This window comes from Ptychodera flava, chromosome 7 (assembly GCF_041260155.1).
Source record: "Ptychodera flava strain L36383 chromosome 7, AS_Pfla_20210202, whole genome shotgun sequence".
Lineage (NCBI taxonomy): Eukaryota > Metazoa > Hemichordata > Enteropneusta > Ptychoderidae > Ptychodera > Ptychodera flava.
Window position 1 is genome coordinate 12,193,857 of NC_091934.1, and position 20,276 is coordinate 12,214,132.

The 20,276-nt window shown below is 39.5% G+C and overlaps 1 protein-coding gene and 1 long non-coding RNA gene across 2 annotated transcripts; one reads left to right on the plus strand and one right to left on the minus strand.

The window, feature by feature from the left end:
- Positions 1-1,522: 1,522 nt before the first annotated feature.
- LOC139136791 (uncharacterized) lies at positions 1,523-18,120 on the plus strand. The gene is made up of 4 exons (XR_011553243.1): positions 1,523-1,605; positions 15,605-16,293; positions 17,016-17,215; positions 17,974-18,120. It is a non-coding gene; the product is annotated as an uncharacterized lncRNA (long non-coding RNA).
- Positions 11,269-13,088, minus strand: LOC139136122 (uncharacterized). The gene is made up of 2 exons (XM_070703891.1): positions 12,807-13,088; positions 11,269-11,837 (listed from the first exon to the last, which is right to left on the minus strand). Exons 1-2 carry the CDS (start codon positions 13,062-13,064, stop codon positions 11,370-11,372), a joined length of 726 nt encoding a protein of 241 aa, XP_070559992.1. The 5' UTR covers positions 13,065-13,088; the 3' UTR covers positions 11,269-11,369.
- Positions 18,121-20,276: the final 2,156 nt, after the last annotated feature.

A 20,276-nucleotide genomic window follows, 5' to 3' on the forward strand; every position in this document is an offset into this window, starting at 1 on the left:
TTGTATGACTTTTCGTTCAATAGATATCTTTGCCACAAATTTCCTCATATTTTTAACCCTGAAATTGTCGCCACGGCAACCGAATATCCGGTTTTCCCCCTGCACTGCATTTTACCATCTACTGCAACAAAAAGATGACAAACTCTGAAAACAAGGTACTACACGGTTAGTGTTTTAAAATAGCCCCTACAATAGCCTTAAGGGATATTTGACTGTCTTAAGTGTTCTTCGCCCACGTTCGTGCCAAGACATAGATGTTTATGTGTGTATATCTTTATAGTCGATTGCGCCAAGCCAGCAGTCTTTCTAGTCGTTTCACAGTTTCTAATATTTGACGTCAATTTACATAGTGATACGTACACGGATGCACAAATTACCTTTGTTATTTTTATTTCCTAAAGGTAATGGGAAAAGCAAGAGGTGTAAACGTGCACGGCTTTGGCCTCCATCTTCAATTATGTCAAAGTCCTGACGTACTAGTAAATGACAGGTCACTACAGCAAAATCGTCCATTCCGTACAGCAAGGCTGTAGGACTAGTTCTAACACAATAATGTTAATGTTCGACCTTTGACCATCGACTCTGTCCATACCACTGTGAGCGATGTATATTTGTGACTCGTCGATTGATTTATATTCACTGTGATAATAACTAAGGTGGAATAATCCTCGGCGACGGAACCTTACGTTATTGTTCATATAGATTCTTTAAAGTGGTGTTTCTTTATTTATTTACTATACTGCTGGTAAAGACTTATTTTGAAGCTTGCAAAAAAATTGGAATGTAAGTTTCATGTTTTTCTCTTAATTAATTAAAAGATCGGAAATTAATTTCCCAATAGAATTAATAGAAGGATAACGAACATTTTGAATTTTAACTACAAGTAAATACCAGGTTATTTGTTACTCCGGTACCACAGTTTCCGAGCTGGCCTTTCATCATTATTTTGAATTCTCATTTAGAATCAGTTTGAAGTTTCTAGGAGGAAACGGTCAGCGCAAAAGCTGTCATATTTCAGTATCTGGGCGCGTAGTATCTTAATGACATAATTTATGACAAAAGTCCATAGTAATAAAAGCATGACAAGGACCTATTCATTCTCTCAGAAACTGATGTTAATGTAATGATTGCAAAAGTGTTATAAAAATTGCTGCATTAAAACATACTTTAAATGTACAATGAGTAGGGTCTCAGACAACAATTTCCGGCAGTCGTAGGGGGGGGGGGTTAGCTTTTAGAATACTGGATACTTTCTTGAACTGTACAAAAGTAGAGCAGCCAGGGAAAATTAAATGAAAACCGGCAGTTGCAATCCAATAGTGCTTTTGGAGATACAGGAGCATAATAAGTGAGAAAACAGACACAGTCAGTCAGTCATGAATTAGGCACATGATATCAAAGGTGCCTCTTTTGATTGGTATTAACAAACTGTCACGTGTGTTGCATATAATGCCGATGATTGATAGGGTGATCCAACGGGGTCGTACAGTGTCGTTCAGGTGATTACTCAGCCTCAAGATGGTGGTGTTCACATAGGCGATGAAGAGAAACAGCTGAATATCTCACGAAAATCAGAAACTGGTGAAACAAGCAGATAAGAAAGAGGTAAGTAGAGAACAACAAGATTCATCACGATGAACTTGTTTAAGAATATTACTATTTATTATTCATATCTCACATCTTTACAATGATTTATTCACAGTCGCAGAGCCATACTTCATACTCGATGCTTGAAAATTAAAATAAGACCAGGACTGTAGTAAAAAGAATCTTAGCAGTGAGAATGTATCATGGGACAAACAAACAGGTCTACCACCATAAGCTTATCTGAATACTTTTTGTTTGAGTAAGATGTTTGAAATTGTTAAAGGTCACCGTTCATAAAATATGCCTGTTTGTCGAATGTCAGTGCGACCAATTAAACTAACATTGTAAGAGGAAACGTTTTACAAGGCGGACAGCACTGAGCTCGGCTAAACTTGTTTATGGGTGTTGTCTAAGCGCTACGTTGTGGTAAAGTGACCATTTTTTGTCCAAAGGCATGAGATTCAAGTCAGCGATATGATGTTACGGTATTACTCGTCCCTGGCAAAGTGCATGGCTAGAACGGTGCTGGTTGTATATGAGTTTTGGTCACGCGAGATTAAGGTCAACCGTTCTCGTAAAAAAGCAAACACATATTATAATATCATCCGGTTCATGTGGATATTATTCCTTAATTAACTATCTCTCGTCACTAAGTCAATATCATTATCATTTCATAGTCATGTTTACAACTTCTTCTAATAGGCGAAAGATAATTAGTGAGCAAATTTTACACATATTAAACAGGGACAGTACAATTTGCATATTTGTCACATACCAGAGTGAATAAATCTTTTTAGTTCAGTAATCTATCGATCGGATTCAAGCTCATCTTGTGCAGCACCCGGTCACCTATCAAGGACATCATGGTGATAACCAACCGGCTAAATACTCACCCTTAAAAAGAGCAGTTCAAATTGATCTGGTACAATTTTTGTGACTCGACACCTCCAACACACACACAGGCACACCGTAAAGTTCACGAAGCACTCGCCCACGCATACTCGGTATCAGACATAGCTCACAAACAATGAACATATCCATCAACTGGGCAATAGACAGCCTCTGGTACAATTCTGTCCACGAGTAGAGCTATCAAGCCAGAGTAGAAAATTCTAAAATTCTCGAACGGATTCGAATTTACAACGTACGACACCCAGCCACCTAGCAAAGACGTCATAGTCAGAAACAGGTCGGTTCCATCCTAATGAGCGGTTCAATAATTGTTACAACGGTATCTGACTGCCATCTCTCCACACACTGTGGAGTTGCCGCAGCACTGGAACACACATCCTCGCTTTCACTCGCCGCACACAAACGCGATCAAGAATACATCGCTTAACTGCGCAAAAGAGAGCCTTGGGGACAATTCAGTCCACCAGCAGCGCTATCAGGTAGGGGTTAAGAATTCAGTAAATTCTGTACGACGAATGTACATTTTTTTCGAAAATAGATACAATACGGTGTCATATAATTTTCTGTCCTCTGAAACCCTTGGCTCGAGTTTGCTGACACTGACGCCGAAATAGAATAAATTACACATACTCTGGCAGTGCAAATATTTGGACTGATAAATTGAACAGGTAACAGATGTAGTAGTAAACCATGCATCCTCTTCATAATCTAATTATGTTAACATGGGCATATTTAAAACCTTTGATCCCCGTCCCCGTGTGAGGTCACTTGATCTTCGCGCCGACAAGAGTCCGGTCTTGAAAAAAGTTACAAGAGAAAGACTCTAACTCATAATCCTGCAGTGTAAAATCTATTTTTGATACTGATGATTAATATTTAACATGGCTGCTCAACGACCTACAGCTACAGCTGGAGACAAAGATGACGTGACCATCCGTTTCTACAGTAGACCTTAATCAAAAAAGACCCTAATCAAAAATAACTTTCCTGATATCCCCTCCATGTGGTGTTAATAAACTCACCATGCCCCATCATCGAATATCCGTGTACATCATCCATGTCACGTCATCTACCGCGCCACAAACCGTATCACAGGGTTCGCAGTGTTACTTTTATCTCATCAGATCAGTGGGTTCAGTGGGTTCTATTTCCACCTCATCAAGTCACATCAAGAGGTTAGATTTTTCACTTCATGAAATGCAGTCGCAGAGGTCGTCGTATAACTTCACAAAATAGAATCTGCGAGTTCACACTATGAGATAACCGTATGAGATAGTCGAAAAAGAGTGCTGACTTTTGAGTTTTGATACCTTCAATGATTCTTGTTTGGCCTAATCTTAGTTTTGAGACGTGTATGCAAATATCATTGCCTGGCTGAATAAAGCAGTCCGATGTGGAAGATGGCAGTAGCAGTCTGTAGTAATATTACGAGACGCCACAGGGTCAATTATTTAAATTTATGTTTCCTCTCGGTCAAATCCAACGTGCGTATAATTTGTCACTTGTGACAGTATTGCTCGTGATCGGTCTCAACACTGTGACATGCTTCAGAACAGAAATTGCAGGTTTTTCATCGTTTCTCTGATTTCTATCTGTCTTCAAAATATCATATGCGTTGGTCATTTGTATTTATAATTTCCTCAGTTGTAAATTTCATTATTATACACCTACAGCCGTAACCTATGGAAGTTTGACCGTCTAATAACTTTCCGTATTTTGTATAGTACGCGGAGTACCGAATACGGGAGACGCGCGACGCGAATTTTCAGGGGTTTGTAGCAATTTTATTTCAACAATCGCGCGCGTTCCACTCATATCGCGTGTGCCGCATCTCTCAAAATTTACCATAGAATTAGTTTATATGAACGATTAATGGAGGGAGGTGTATAATAATAGGGTTATACACAAAATACGGCCCTGTATGGACTCGGGCTAAGTGATTGACGTATTGGACTCGCCTTCGGCTCGTCCAATACGTCACTCACTGAGCCCTCGTCCATACAGGGCCGTATTTTGTGAATAACCCTATAACAAAGTGGGCAACTTCTCAGAAAGCAAGTGGCAAAAATGACTTGCTAGGTCCGCTGTCAAAATTCTGTTTGATTGCATACAGACAAGCAATGTAAGCGAAGCTATGGATGTTCATGTTAAATATAGTCCTTTTGTGGTTGCGGGCCTTTTTACATAAATCATGGCAGTGGTATTTATTAAGCTAAAATATAGGGCCATGGGTAATTAAAACGCTCAAATGGTGTCTAATGATAAACTAAATTCGCTGCGTTTGATTTTCTGTTTGTACAAGTTTTGTTTGATAGTCACGTCATTATCAGTGAAATAAATGATAAAGCTTACACCTGCCTAATCTATATCGCGGTTCAGTTTAAAATTAACCGGTCTAATTTCTACTAAGCTTAAATAGACCCTTTGTGGAGTTCACACCTAAGATTACATATAAATGATAAATATAGATAAATAAGATAAATATATTACATGCCTTTTGATTCACCAGTATTCAGAGTTTGGTTCCCTTTGTTAAGAAAGATAATCTTTCAGAGACCCATCAAAATGGTGTGTGTTTGGATGGAATATGGTTCATTTTATGTTTCAAATATCAAGGGTTCTGGAAAAGTAATCTCCCTCCCAAACAAATATTTTCACTGCATAAACTAAGCGTAATGCGTATTATCTTAGGTAGCATTTTGAACATACTGTTCGTTTGATAGGCCTGTTATTACAAGTGAAGTTGAGTAAAAATTAACAAGAAATTACACCTATTTATCTTATCTCTTTACATTCAGAAGAAATCAGTCTGGTTTACATTTAGCGTAAATGGAACACATATAGTGGTTTAAAAGATCCAATTAGAGACGCACGTTGATACGCGGAATCCCATTTAAATCACTGAGTTTGTTGCATCACTTGGTAATACGAATAATGTGCATTATTGTAGATGCACTCATATCCAAAGCTCCATACCCTATAGGCTGTGACAAAGTACGAATTATCAATGAAGCGAGATTTTTCAAAATTTGCTTTCCACAACTATTCGTTTCAATTTAGCACATTGTAATGAAGAAGTGTAAGCAGAAAATTGTTCCAGTGGAAGAAGAATTTTCCTTCTTCCGTGCTTACAATGCGTCTCCGGTCTTACACCTTTTTATTAACAAGGATCATTTAATTAAGTTCAGATCTACTCAGGCATACAAAACACTGTAACAGAACAGAAATAGACTGTTAAATAAAAGTAACCAAACAGATTGAAAACTCTTTGATCGTTGTGCCATATATTACCATACTTTTAAAGGGGATTCCGCGTATCAACTTGCGTCTCTAATTGGATCTTTTAAACCACTGTGAGATGTTAAATACTATCATATATATGATTTAGCATTTTGCGTTCGCCACAAATACCAAAATTAACAAGGTGTTGTATCAGCCTCACATCTATGATTCAAATCAAATATAGTGCTTCCTGGACCAGGAAGATTGTCATCTATAGCCTTATGGAAGTCTGTGTACGTAGTCTTTAATCGCTGATGGCCTCAAGCCAGATATACAAAGAAGAGGTTTCTCGTCCATTCAAAGTCATAGCTAAAATTTAGGTGTCTAGTATTTCACGGCAATATACACAGTGACATGAACATGGATGCGCAAATTGTAATTGATACCCGTTATCTGTGTTACTTATTGGTAACTGGAAAATTTGGAAGTGTAAACTGTGTAAAGGTTTGTTTTGCCTTCATCTTCAGTTTTGTCAAATTCCTCAAAGGTAATGTCCCATCGCAACACCTCTTCACGTAGATATTGGCAAAACAGTTTTAGCCTGAGTGCTCTATCTGTCTCGGTACCGTAAAGGCATACAAGGTCCACAGTATGCAAACAAATACACTAAACGAAGAGATATTTCAACATACGCGACAGCAAATATGTATGCGGAATAAAACATGCAGGGCATGTTGCCACCATTGCAAAGAGCGGTTACCTGGGCTATATAGACCGTGAAAAGAAATGTTGACTAGCTGTTGGATAGCTGGCGAGTATTATTTGAACATGACTAGTTTTGCATAATGAATGATCGTTGACCTATTGGTGTGAGCGAGAAGACATTTACGAGGGCGTACTGTGTCGTGCAGAGTGAAGTAATATTTAAAGCCTAATCACTTCGCTCAATGATATTGCCTATTGTATGAAGGATTGGATAGGATGCGAGCATCGTTGCGGCATATCATGAGCAAAGTATCCATCAAGCACTGAGGGAGGGTGGGCGGGAAAACATGCGCACAGACAACAACTTTATATTTTGGCGTTATGACCACAGACAATTCCACACAGTACAATGCATCACCTAGCTCCCTGCTCACTCTGCCCTGTCTGTGTGAGGAATGACACCTTGTCACCTGGGCACTACTTTATACTTTGTTGTATTCATGAATATTTATGAGTTCACACCTGGCGGAATATTTTCACTATGTGCTTAGGCTTTGAATAAAGTAATATTTAAAGCCTAATCACTTCGCTCAATGATATTGCCTATTGTATGAAGGATTGGATAGGATGCGAGCATCGTAGCTTCACACTGCCTCAGAAGTATTCCTTTAGGCCTACCGACACCTGGTCTAACATACAGTCTCAATCTTCCCAATCCTCATTCTCCCAATCCTCACTCACTCCCAATTCTCCCCATCCTTACACGGATTAAAACAGAGGACGCAGCAAACATCACATTATAAAGGCTTTCCACAGAATTTTATTGTATCAGCACATCGATATCTCATCTACAACATTTTACTGTGCTGGAAAGGCGGGTGTAAAACCTTTCAGTTTTTCAATAATTTCATATTCCTGAGTTAAATTGTGACTGTTATCTACCATGTCAGTCAATCTTTGTGCAGCATTCCCGATTGCTAATACATTCGATAATTTAGAGTAGTAATGGGCCGTTTCTTCCGAGCGCCATCCTATGTGGCAGATCGTCCATGTAGCCGACACGAACACGAAGTGTCTGTTACCGGCTACCGAAAACTATGAAAAATGGTAAAGAATGAGCTACAAAATCACTATCAGTTTTAAGTTGCAGGTAGAATAAGTCTGTGCCTTTGTATAAAATACTATAAAAATAGTAGAAAGTGAACAACCAGCTGAAAGTTAGTTGAGGAGACCTTAACTGCATATCATTTGCATCTAATTGTCGGCTACATGGACTGTGTGCCTCCTATGTGACGCATGAGATCTTTAATGTTAGTACCTGCCAGTGACAAAGACACTGCGCAAGCACTGCGACAACTGTGGGGTGTTTCACCCTCATCTATGTTTAACTCATGTAAATAAAGTTTTAGCCGGTGATATATGACCTGTGAGGAAAGGTGGCGTTGTTCCACTTGCCCACTTGGGGTTGTCGGGCGAAAGAGATGACCTCTACAGAGATCAATGCCTAATTCTTTTGACAGTATAATGTACTGTTCTAAGGAATTAATGGGACATAAGAACTTGTTTACACACCTCCTTAACATATTAGACGAAGCACCTCGAAGGGTTTTGCCAAAGGTGTGGTTGAACACCAGCCCCGAATTATCAGGGAAACGGAGAATCTCTTGGGTCTTAACATGTCCCAAATCCCCTGCACGATCCCCCGAAAAAATTAACAGTTTGAAGAATGCTAGGTCTCTTGCTAGAATATACACAGTAGCTGGAGTAGAAGCAGTCATAATTTTATTTAATATGAGGTCAAACACTAGCTGCATCTTCTGAATGAACAAAGGTGGCGCTTGTCTTGTGGTTATATGAGCTTTTGCCTGCTCTTCCGATACCTTTTTCACATACCTGTCAACCATTACAGAATCTGCTGGGTTTTGCCGTTGTATCGAATATTCCTTATAAATTATACGGTAGTACGCCTTTAATTTTGAGACCATATTTTTTAAAGTGTTCGCTTTTAGACGTTTCGGGCATGCGCATTGCGACATCCCCGAAAACCCAAAAAACTCACACGTGACTTTATGGACATGCGTTTTCGCATCTTTATCTTTATAGATAAAAAATCTAACGATATCGTCAGGGTCTGCTTCACCTACTGATTTAGAAATTGGGAGAAGAGCGAGGAAACTTTCTAGTTGTTTAATCAAACTGTCTTTCTGTTTTTCGTATGCCGATCTTTCTCCCAATATTTCTTGCATGCGTTGATTGATGGCGTGAAAATTTGGCTCCTGGCCAGTTCCTGTCATGACAGTGGGTGGGTCGGTAGATGAGACGAGTGTTGTATCGCATAACAGACATGTGATATTTCCACCCGTTGTCTTACTACCACAAATCCAGCAGAATTTCTACAAATAAAGACGGAAAACGGAAAAACAAAAGAGATTAAACATGAACAAACCGACGAATTTTATGCTTGTTAATTGCACTGAACTATTTTCCTGCATACATCTATATACTGAGATTACATTCCTATTGAAACAGGTGCGAATTTTACCGCATACAGCTCGCAGGAGAGTGGGACGTCTGTGTATCCATGTCTGGTAGGGGCAAGAATAACTCCCTTTTCGCCTACTCTTCCGATCAATACTTCCTTTATGGCATAACTCTGAATGGAAAGCCATACTGGGTCAAGAAAATCTCTCTTGGGTACGATTACTGTCGCGTCAAATTTATTCTCAATTACATATCTTACTACAGAGTGTACCATTTTAAATGGAGGGTACACATACAGTCTGTCCGTCGGTTGAAATTTATGGCTGAAAAAATTCACTCCCTCGCTGGTTGGCTGTTGGAATTGACTAATAAACCTGGGGAGTTTTGCGTTTGATTCGCTTGCCATCGCATCGATATTATGTGGGCCAAACATGGCGTCGATGTACTTCCACTTTTCCTCGGTTAGAGATGCATGCACCAAACTAACACTTCTTGACGGTGCGTCAGCGGGGTTTTTACACGACTCTACATATTGTATAGATAGTTTAGTATTATTGTCAAGGCAGAGCCAAAATATCTTTCTAATAATATCATTGAGCTGAGTAGACTTTGCTCCCGGTACCCCTTTATTCCACGCTTGTACCACTGGCATAGCATCGACATAGGCATCTACCCGCGCATTTCCGATTTTCCCTTGCCACGCCTTCAAAGCTCGGTGAAGGGCTTCTGCTTCCTTGATTATGATGGGGAGGTTACGCCACTTTTCGTCCCACATATCACTTACTTCTTCGTCTGTACAATTTGGGCCAGCATTCTTTAGAATAGCCCCCCATTTATATGAGCTAGAGTCAGTGAACATGTTTATGGCCAAGTGATGTTCTGGAAGCCACCTAAAACTACCCGATAGACTGATAATGTCTTTCCATTCTTTGAGTTCATTACGAAGATCATTCCGTACTTGAATGAAGGATGTTGACCGCGACTCGGCTTGTGCTACTGCCTTTGCCATATGGCGAATGAAGATTCCAGCGCATGGAATTGCTAGTGTGAATGAAATGCATTTGCCTATGATACGTTGCAACATAACCAAAGGTACAGTTCGGCTGTTCAGGACGATAACAAGCAACTCTAGGAACGTTTTTTGTTTTTCTTCTGGTATTCTAAATGCCGTTGCTACCGTGTCAACGGTAAAACCCAACATTACAAGTGATTGGACAGGTATTAGGACACTTTTGTGCAAGGCCAAAATATATCCCGTGTCAATACACAATTTAGCGAGTATGAATGCAGCTGTATCGGCCAATTCCCTTCGGTTACGACGGTTCTGACAATCGCGGGTTTGAACTAATGGGCCACCATGTCTGTCGTCAATATACTGCAAACACGGTACTCCTAGAGACCTAGCATAACTAGTGATGCAATAGCCTAAAGTATGGTAAACAAAAGCTGACAACTTCCATCCAAATGGGAGCGTATTACAGACATACCATGTTCCGGACCACTGGAAGCCCAAAAGCCTTCTGTCGTCATCGAAAATTTTTACGTGATCATAGCCACTTTTATCATCACATTTATAATGATAATCTCCTGTCTCAAGATATCTCGTAACTTCCACTAATTGATCTAAACTGAAACGCACATCTTTTATCCACAGGTTTAAATAACGCATGTCGATGCACATACGAGGCTTCTTGGGCTCGACAGTAATAGGCATAACTAAAGTAGGGGGAGCATCTCGACCCACTTTACCCCAAACCGATATTGCTCCCGATATCAATCTGTCAGAAATAGTGGATGCAATAAACTTGCCGAAATTTTTACATGACATGTTATTCTGAAGTGTCACAGGAGGCGGGGACGGGTGATCATAACATTCCCCTCGAAACATGCCCTTGAACGGAGTTATGTACTCAGACACTTTTACCCCTTCAGAGAGCCAACGTAAAATTTTGGATTTACATGAAAGATTTTGTGTCAGTAACTGCCAAGTTGGCATGTAATTATGAACTTCTCCAGCTATAAAATCATCGGGGTTTCTAAAAATCAAATCTTGAGGGGAGACTTTACTTCCTGCCAGAGCTGCCTCTATACTGGGGATAGAGATGTCTGATCCATGTCTGGGGGCGCCCTCTAGAGTTACCCAAGTAAAAGTTGTCCGTCGCTGTATACTGCGATCAACCGGATATAGCATCTCCCAGTTAGGAATATCAAACTGGAAAAAAGAAAGGAAAAGAACCCTAGTGAAACGTACCGAGGGCACCCCCAGACAGGATCCTGCAACTGGCAGGCAGCCGTAAGGCAAGGGCTTTTAAGTATTCGCCCCCCTGTCTAAGGGAACCAATGTCAAGACATAACACAACATTGTATTTATCGAGAGTTTATGCTTTAATAATCTTCAAGAGAGTTAACGAGAATTAAATTCCTCGAAAAGTACACAACAGTTGCAACCTTCTGTCAACATTCTACTTTTTGTTCTTACAATTTCTTGCAATGTGCCCAACAACACCACAGACAAAGCATTTCACCTCATCAAGTTTTTGTGCATTTTTGTCCTGTCGAAAACGGTTGCGGTAAGGAGTAAACCTGGTATATTTCTGAGAACGTTGCACAAATTTAGACACTTTCGAAGCAATTTCCTCTTCTTCCTTATTACTTAGAAGCAAGAGGATGAGATGACCTGCATCATTGCCGAAATCATTTGTTTCAAATTGGGCAAGCACAGCTCTGAAACGATTTAGCTTTGGGTGAGCTATTTTAGTGGCTCTATCGACCAAAACACGTAATGCATTCAATAATTGCGGACGGGCATTCCAAGATGGTGTGTGGGCCAGCTCCATAACTTTTTGAAGCGCATCTTCAACTGATGACGTACTTGCAGACTTCTCCAGTTCATCAAATTTTCTCTGCAACTCACAGAGTTGTAACTGCATCTGTAAGCACATACAGAAAAAAAACAATCTCAGAATAGTACGCATTAAAAGTCTACGAGTTTCCTCTCGGGAAACTGTAACGGTGGGCATCGCATGTACCGACTTTACTATACATTTCATCCCCAAAAAGGCGACATACGTCCGAGGTGTTCATGACCATAGACACGGCATTTTCAATTCACTTGCAGGGAGGACAGGTTAGGCATCACATGCACCACCTCGCTATACATTTTATCCCTCTCGGGGAGAACTTCGCCCCATGTGTTCATGACCACAGTCGCTGCACTTTCAATATCCTCGCCGGGGTAGGCATCGCATGCACCACCTTACATTTCATCCCTCACAGGGATAAAATTGTCCCTAATGGACGTGACCACAGTCACCATATTTTCAGTACCCTCGCAGGGCAGACAGGGTGGGCATCGCATGCAGCCACCTTACATTTCATCCCTCACAGGGAGAAATTTGTCCCTAATGGACGTGACCACAGTCACCATATTTTCAATACCCTCGCAGGGCAGACAGGGTGGGCATCGCATGCAGCCACCTGACATATTTCATCCCTCACAGGGAGAAATTTGTCCCTCATGGACGTGACCACAGTCACCATATTTTCAATACCCTCGCAGGGCAGACAGGGTGGGCATCGCATGCAGCCACCTTACATTTCATCCCTCACAGGGAGAAATTTGTCCCTCATGGACGTGACCACAGTCACCATATTTTCAATACCCTCGCAGGGCAGACAGGGTGGGCATCGCATGCAGCCACCTTACATTTCATCCCTCACAGGGAGAAATTTGTCCCTCATGGACGTGACCACAGTCACCATATTTTCAATACCCTCGCAGGGCAGACAGGGTGGGCATCGCATCAGCCACCTTACATTTCATCCCTCACAGGGATAACTGTGAAAATACAATATTCTCAATACGGAAAAGAAGCGGCTCCGACTGAAAATACACATACCTGCTTGTTGTCTTTGCTCGAGGGTTGAGCATCCTCGCTAGTGCTGGCCGAAGTCGTACCAGTAGTGGGTGCTGATTTAGAAGCACGTGGTGGAGCAGGTGGAGCAGAAGGTCCGGCAACGCTCTCCATTCTGATGGGCTGATGAGCGGCGACGAACGAAGCAACCGCAGGAGCTGGTTGTTGAGACTGTAGCTCACTATGCTGTGGAGCGGCTAGGGGTGTCGCTGAAGCAGCGCTGCTGGAAGGAGGAGAAGCCATCCTATGCTCTATGTTGACGGGGCCCTGTCTGTGTGAGGAATGACACCTTGTCACCTGGGCACTACTTTATACTTTGTTGTATTCATGAATATTTATGAGTTCACACCTGGCGGAATATTTTCACTATGTGCTTAGGCTTTGAATAAAAACGTATAAGGCTGCACAATCGATTCCATCGACAGCGCAGCCGCAGAGGCATGCATCGAATGATTCTTTCGCTTGATCGAGGTCTCATTGTTTGAAAATTAAAATAAGGCCAGGATTTAAGGAAAGAATCTTAGTTGTATCATCATGGTATTCGATATTTGATACGGGCACATACGCCTTCGTTATGACACTCAAGCATGTCTAACCACTTTGACATTATCTGAACATATTCTGATCGATGTAGATGACCTTGTTGAAAGGTCATCGTTCATAAATATGGCTGTTTGTCGGGGCTCAGTGCTGCCAATTAAACAAATACAATAACAGTTGTCTAATCGTTCATTCAGGTGGATATGTTATACATCTGAGCTTGATTTAAGGGGGCGCTGCAACCAACACGGCATATTTTGTTCAAAAATCACTTTTTTAGCAAATATTCATTCAATTTTAAATAATTTGTAAACCAAAGATTAAAATATTGGTTGGGTTCACCTTTTAGCTTGTCAAGCAGTCGTAAGTTGAGTGATAAAAGAGTGTTAATTTATGCAAGTGTATGTAAATCACCCAATTCCGGGCTTCTTTTCTGCTCTTAATTTCAGAATTTCCAAAAAAATAACTCCACTCTTGCTGGGTCAAATTTTCTGAAATGTTCATATTATATTCTTTAAATGCTATATAAAAACGAGTATTTTGTTAGGCAATAAAATTCTTAAATTTTGAATAAGAGGCATTTTTAATTGTGCTTATCATGATTTTAATCACTTTTTTGACTGTCTGTCTTCCAGCCCTTGCCATGTTAGAAAGATGACGCAGAATAAAATAGTCGTTTTTTTTCTACACATGCTCTTCTTTCAAGTGAAATATTACATTCCAGAAAATATCGTCAGGTTTCTGACTTAAATTAATTTTCATCATTAATACCCAAATTGAGTTTTTTACCCAATATATACACCCACTTTATCCTTCGAGTAAAACTACTGCCACCATTTATAAACTATAGAGTCTCTGCGTTTTGAAAATATATGATCGGGTTTCCTTGTCATCTTTGATGAGAAATATTGCTTTGAAAATAACTGTGTTGTCAACATGCAGCTCCACCGTAAGCTCTCGTAAATATTGGGCATTTTGATTTTTGTTACATAAAGTGCTTTATCGGGTGCAATGACCCTATTTTGTTCAAAGCCGTTGGATTGGAGCAAACTTGAATTTTACCATTCTCACGATACCACCTCCACCACTACAGCCATCATCATCATGATCATCATTATCATCATCAGCAGCAGCAGCAGCATCATTATCATCATTATCATAATTATCATCATCATCATCAACATCATCATTATCATCTTCATCATCATCATTCTCAAGAAATTCTATTATATCTTAAGGGGCTTATCGTAATCAAGGTACAGCTTTTGATATTCAGCCAAGTACATTGTGATTCTTGGAAAAAAACTATTATTTTTAGTAAAGTGGCTTATTTTTTAAAATCTTCCCTCTTGACTTCAAGAAACATAAATTTCATAGCCAATTATATCCTTGACTTTGAAGAAGTCATCTTGGGTGAGTTATTGGCGAATGTGATTGACAGAGGAAGCAACCTACAAGGTGTGAACCTTTAACATCGGAGGATTTACAATTGTTCACAATCAGGACAGCTTTGACATAATATTTCTAAAAATAGCGCAGATGTGCACATATCATCGAACCTTGTTATGGCTAACGTCTTTAAATTATTCCGTGATGAGAGATGTGGACTACAGCTTGCAAACGATCGGTTTACTTATAAGATACTAAATGTTTACAAACAAAAGAATTCCGGGTTACGGGTGCTCATTAACATAGGTTTATGGTATAATGATTTATGGCATAATGTATTGCACTGTAATGCACCAGATACTGATGGTATGAGCGAGCTACGATGCAAGTAGACTGTGTATTATGCAATGATTGTCCTTCCACTTTCCTTTAAAAATTATATAAGACTAACAGTCGATCATTTTACGTACAACATTGCAACAACCGAAAAAAAATACGTGTATACGTTCTTTTTTCCTCGCCAGTGACACATGTGTGTTTTATTTGCATTATTTTGATATACAATGCAAGATCCGAGGTACATGAATATTCCGCATTGATTAAGGGTCATTAGCATAGAATTTTAATACCGAAACAATGCTCATTAGTGTAATCTGCATATTTGAATATCATTATACCTCGCATCTTGCACTAATAGTATTTTGAATCCCCTTAATAGATATAATTAAATCCTGCCTCTTTTTTCTCTCCAAAGGCTTTGAGAGGGAATCAATCAATGTATCGAATATGATAGTCACAATTTCTAGTGCTGTTGCTGGTAATAATAACATTGGCTTCTCTTCTTCCCTTCACAGATTTCCGAGACTGATTTAATGCTGCCTCATTTATTGTTGCTGGATTCTATCGGTAAATTAAACTATGACCTCAAAAAGACCATGCAGTCGTAACCTTCGAAAGTACCTGTTTTTAGTAGTTCTGTCATTGCTGTCCCTTTCCACAATGCTCCTTTGGCGTCCAAGCCCTTCTGTCGATTGTTGTACGATCGAGGTGGTTGTTTGGAACCGGTCAACTGTGTTCTGGTACCCGGACAGCGATTCTTCCAAATACATTGCCCTGCCCGCAGCAGACTTCGAGGATTTAGCTCTTCTTGTCAAACAGAAAAACCTTAGCTTTAGTCAAAATGTCGTTTTCCCTCCGAAAAGCCATGTACGTCTCGTACGAACTGGAGACGAGAAGCTCGAAACCATGCTGCGGGATAGCGAGCTGTCGTTTGACAAGTCGACAGAAAGACCGCCAAAATTCAAACATCGACTTCGGGGAAGGACCGATGCTTCGAACGAGGAAATCGTTTGCAAGTTCAAGCAAGCAGGACAGATATCATTTTTCAGGCAAGGTGACTCTCCCTTTCATGAACTTGGAATCGACAGAATTTTTCCAGAGAAACCAATTATCCCTGGGAATACCGCACAGCCACAATACAAGACGTGTGCAGTCGTAACAAGTAGTGCAAAACTGAGCGGAACGAAACTTGGAGAAGAAATCGGTAGGATGAAATTTTACTGCTATCAGTTTCTTCCTACGGGACTTATCACCAAAGAAGATTGACGTTAAATTTTCAAACGTATAATTTCGCTGACCAAATGAAGACATTGAAAAGTATTTGTGTCTGCAATACTTAGGAATAGTGTTTCTGAGTAGTTGGTCTGATAAAAACAGTCTACAATGCACTGAAACCAACTGCAAATGATTTACATTCTGGCTGTGATGGTCCTTCAAGCTACAGTGTATAGTTGTATTTGTTATGAAAGCTCTGATTTTAGATTTTATGGATTTAATTAATTACTTCATAAGTTCTATTCTATTCTGTATGACCTGAAAGCATTATGTGCTTACATTTAGAAGAGACAGGTAACTTCTGCGGGCATTTATGAACAGAATGCAGTATTTACATTTTGTGCATTTACAGTGCTATGTTTGTGGAATTATATTATGTCTACTCAACCGACCTTAGGGATTGAGTATCAAGAAATCACAAAATTTCTGATGTCATATTCTGCATAAAATTTGATTCGGAAGTTAATAATCAATTAAGAATGTCAATAACATAATTTTGCTATGATTTGACCATATTTGCTTGTCTACCAAACCCCAATGAACCCAATCGACGACAATTATTTTTACTGCATATGGCGTCGGTGTCACCCCATAGACATATATTTCAACGTGTGTGTGTTTGTCAAGGACGTCTTTCCATTCCTATCGCAGATTCACACCAAGCAGTGCTCCGTTTTAACAGTGCACCGATTAGAGGGTACGAGAAGGATGTGGGCAACAAGACTACACTGCGGGTCGCCAACCACAGAGTGGTATTTGGACTAAATCTCGCAGAAGAGCTTGATATATCGGGCGAGTATATGCCGATAATCTCGTGGAGAGAAGGACCATACAATGCGAACGTGTACAAGGTATGACATGAAAAGCTGGTATGCTTGTTATGCTTATCTTTCCACATATTAAGCTATCAGACGCTTCCTTGTAAAATTGTCTGTCCCGCAGTCAATCTCAGTCGCCTTATATTTCCCTAGTTTCCCCGTCTTCCACTCAATCTCTTATATGTATGTATGTATGTATGTATGTATGTATGTATGTATGTATGTATGTATGTATGTATGTATGTATGTATGTATGTATGTATGTATGTATGTATGTATGTATGTATGTATGTATGTATGTATGTATGTATGTATGTATGTATGTATGTAGTATGCATGCATGCATGCATGTATGTATGAATGTATATGTCTCGGACATCTGTCTCGTACATCATGTACGTGTGACTGTCTGTGCATGTTCCTCTCTCTCTCTCTCTCTCTCTCTCTCTCTCTCTCTCTCTCTCTCTCTCTTTCTTTACATAAGGCATACGTATGAAGTGTAAATAAGACCCCAATACGTTTATATGTGGTGGACATGAATGAGTAGCTATTATCTCCGTCAGGGCAGTCGTTTGTATCATTATTGTTAAAATATTCGGTACAACATTAAAAGTGTAAAGCTGAAAGAAAACAAGAGCCTAGAAAGTCGATTTCTAAATGCTCGTAATGCTAGTCCATCATGTTATTCTTCATTTATGCAAGGGAAAGATACGACGGCTAATGTCAATATAGCTATAAACATTGGTATATATTTTTGCAATTGCTAGTGTTCTTATTGCATTAATTGTCAGTGGTACAGAGAGGGAAAATCGATCTTTTGTCATTTCGTCAAGTGGTATTACAAATATCCATCGATGCCTGTTCATTTGTTACGATTGGACGCCATGTGGAAGCTCTGGGATATTGTGCAAGAGTTTACAGCTGATGAGATGAAAGCGTTTCCCCTTACATCAGGTTCAATAGGTACGATTTACATATATGTGTACAGAGAGAGAGAGAGAGAGAGAGAGAGAGAGAGAGAGAGAGAGAGAGAGAGAGAGAGAGAGAGAGAGAGAGAGAGAGAGAGAGAGAGACTTGTTAGTGCTGTTACTTCCACTTCCAGCGAACTAGTTACCAAACTCAAAACAAAACAAACGTTTGATATTGTGGTCTACAATATTTAATCTCGTGAGATAGACAGTGAACTAAGCGACTGGTATTTTGTAGTTCAGGAGACAGAACTGCTAACAGTAATATCTCAAAGGTTACGGTGCTTATCATGAAAATGAAATAGTAATCATACAAAATACTATAACCAATTGCTGATTATAATTACGACTTTCTATAACACAAAGGTCCATACAAAAACTATGCAGGATTAAGTAATTTCATATTTTACGAGGGGAATTTGCCTCAGGATTTCGAAAACTGTTGCAGGATAAAAATAGGTTAATAGGCATTGTTTGTAGACTGTTTGTTGAAATCCAGTGTTAATGCACTTAAACTTAAAAAGCTATTGTTTACTACATAAAGGAATGGTTGATAAAGTCACTTAATTTTTTCTGTACGCTATTATATTGTCTATGTTTTGACCACGTATTCATTTACTTCCTCTCTTTTTGTCCTTGCAGGTGTCATTTTGATGCTGAACATGTGTCAGACTGTTGATGTTTACGGGTTTGTGTCGAACAATGAAGATAGATATTGCTATTATTATAAGGCTTGCCCTAACGGACGCAAATTGGAACTACTCGGCCATTCGATAGTGGCAGAGAAAAAACTGATCGAAAGATTAAAACAGAGTGATGAAAATGACATTGTTGAAAAACATAAGGTTACGTTAAAGGGATTTTCCCAGTACAAATGCATAAACGGGTGACATTTAATCAAAGGAAATATCAGTGAATCATTCACTAGTTTTCACTGTCCTAATTTGCAAGATTGCGCGTTGTCTTGATAAGGACGTCGTATTTAACTCAGCGGCTAATTAAGTATCAAGGAACTTTGGGCTTGGTTTCACCGCAATTATAATGTAGTTACAGCGAAAGCTAGCAATGGAAGTGTGTTATTTTTCTGTGTACAGGACAAAAAGTCAGCTTTGATTGTAACTGTACAAAATTGTACTGGTTTTTTGTCACAAATGAGTTTTGTGCGTCGGTAGTTACCGTAACAATGTTATTCGTTAGAAATCAACATGCACTACATTCTTTGAAGTGAAAGACTTTTATATCTTTCTCAAACATAAAAACGTTCTCTTTCAAAATCAGTAAATAAAACTCAAAGGTCACCGTGCGTGATTTAGTCGTACAGAAATATATTGCCTTTAACTTAACCGATATAAGTTGAAATGCGAAATGGTCGCCAGGCCTGAGCTAACTCTAGGGGAAACAAACATTTCCTATTAACAAAAGCGTGAAAATTGTGTTTATTCGATGAGCATTAAAATGAGCCAAAAGAAGTGCTAGATCAGAAAAGTGTATTACGCTTGAGAGTCTAAAAATCCGCATTCGAGGCGCATGCTACCTGAAATCATAGTCTTAAAGAAAGGAGAGGTAACCGAGAGTCTACTTCTTAGAGTAAGTTACCTTCAAGCTTAACGAGAGTACAGATCAGTAATCTTTTGGACGTGTTAATTTTTATCGCTGACGTAAATGTGCTATTAAGTTAAGTTTTGTTTGCTCCTACCGATGTTTTGTATTTGCTAAATGTTTCACGGTTCCCTTCATGTATAACTTTAGTGGCCAAAAAAAACCTGGAGCTGGACAGCACATTTTGTAGTGGTGGGTGGATGTTCGTTTTTGTGATCTTAGATACCACATAGTCTCAATGTAGGGGACGAAATGTTTTGTTCAATCTTATCAGCAAACAGTAAATTTACAACTGTCTTTTGCATCAAGGAACATTGATGCTTGGGAGAAAATTGCTGATATAACGTTAATCAGATGAAATGAAGAGCTAATTTAAGGTATCACCTCGAAAGTGAAAGACTTAAATTTTTTGCTCTAACTTTCCCCAAATAATCTTTTAATCATTCTATTTCAAAATCAAGAATAAAAATAAGGGGTCATTATGCAAATTTTGGTACTAGAGAAACAAATTACCCAAGATTTACCGA

What these genes read in the sequence shown, in the direction of transcription:
- LOC139136122 (XM_070703891.1), bottom strand. Translation starts at nt 13,064, where the DNA reads ATGGCTTCTCCTCCTTCCAGCAGCGCTGCTTCAGCGACACCCCTAGCC. An exon ending in CGAGCAAAGACAACAAGCAG is followed by an intron (nt 11,838 to 12,806) that starts GTATGTGTATTT and finishes ATGTGCTTACAG; the next exon opens with ATGCAGTTACAACTCTGTGA.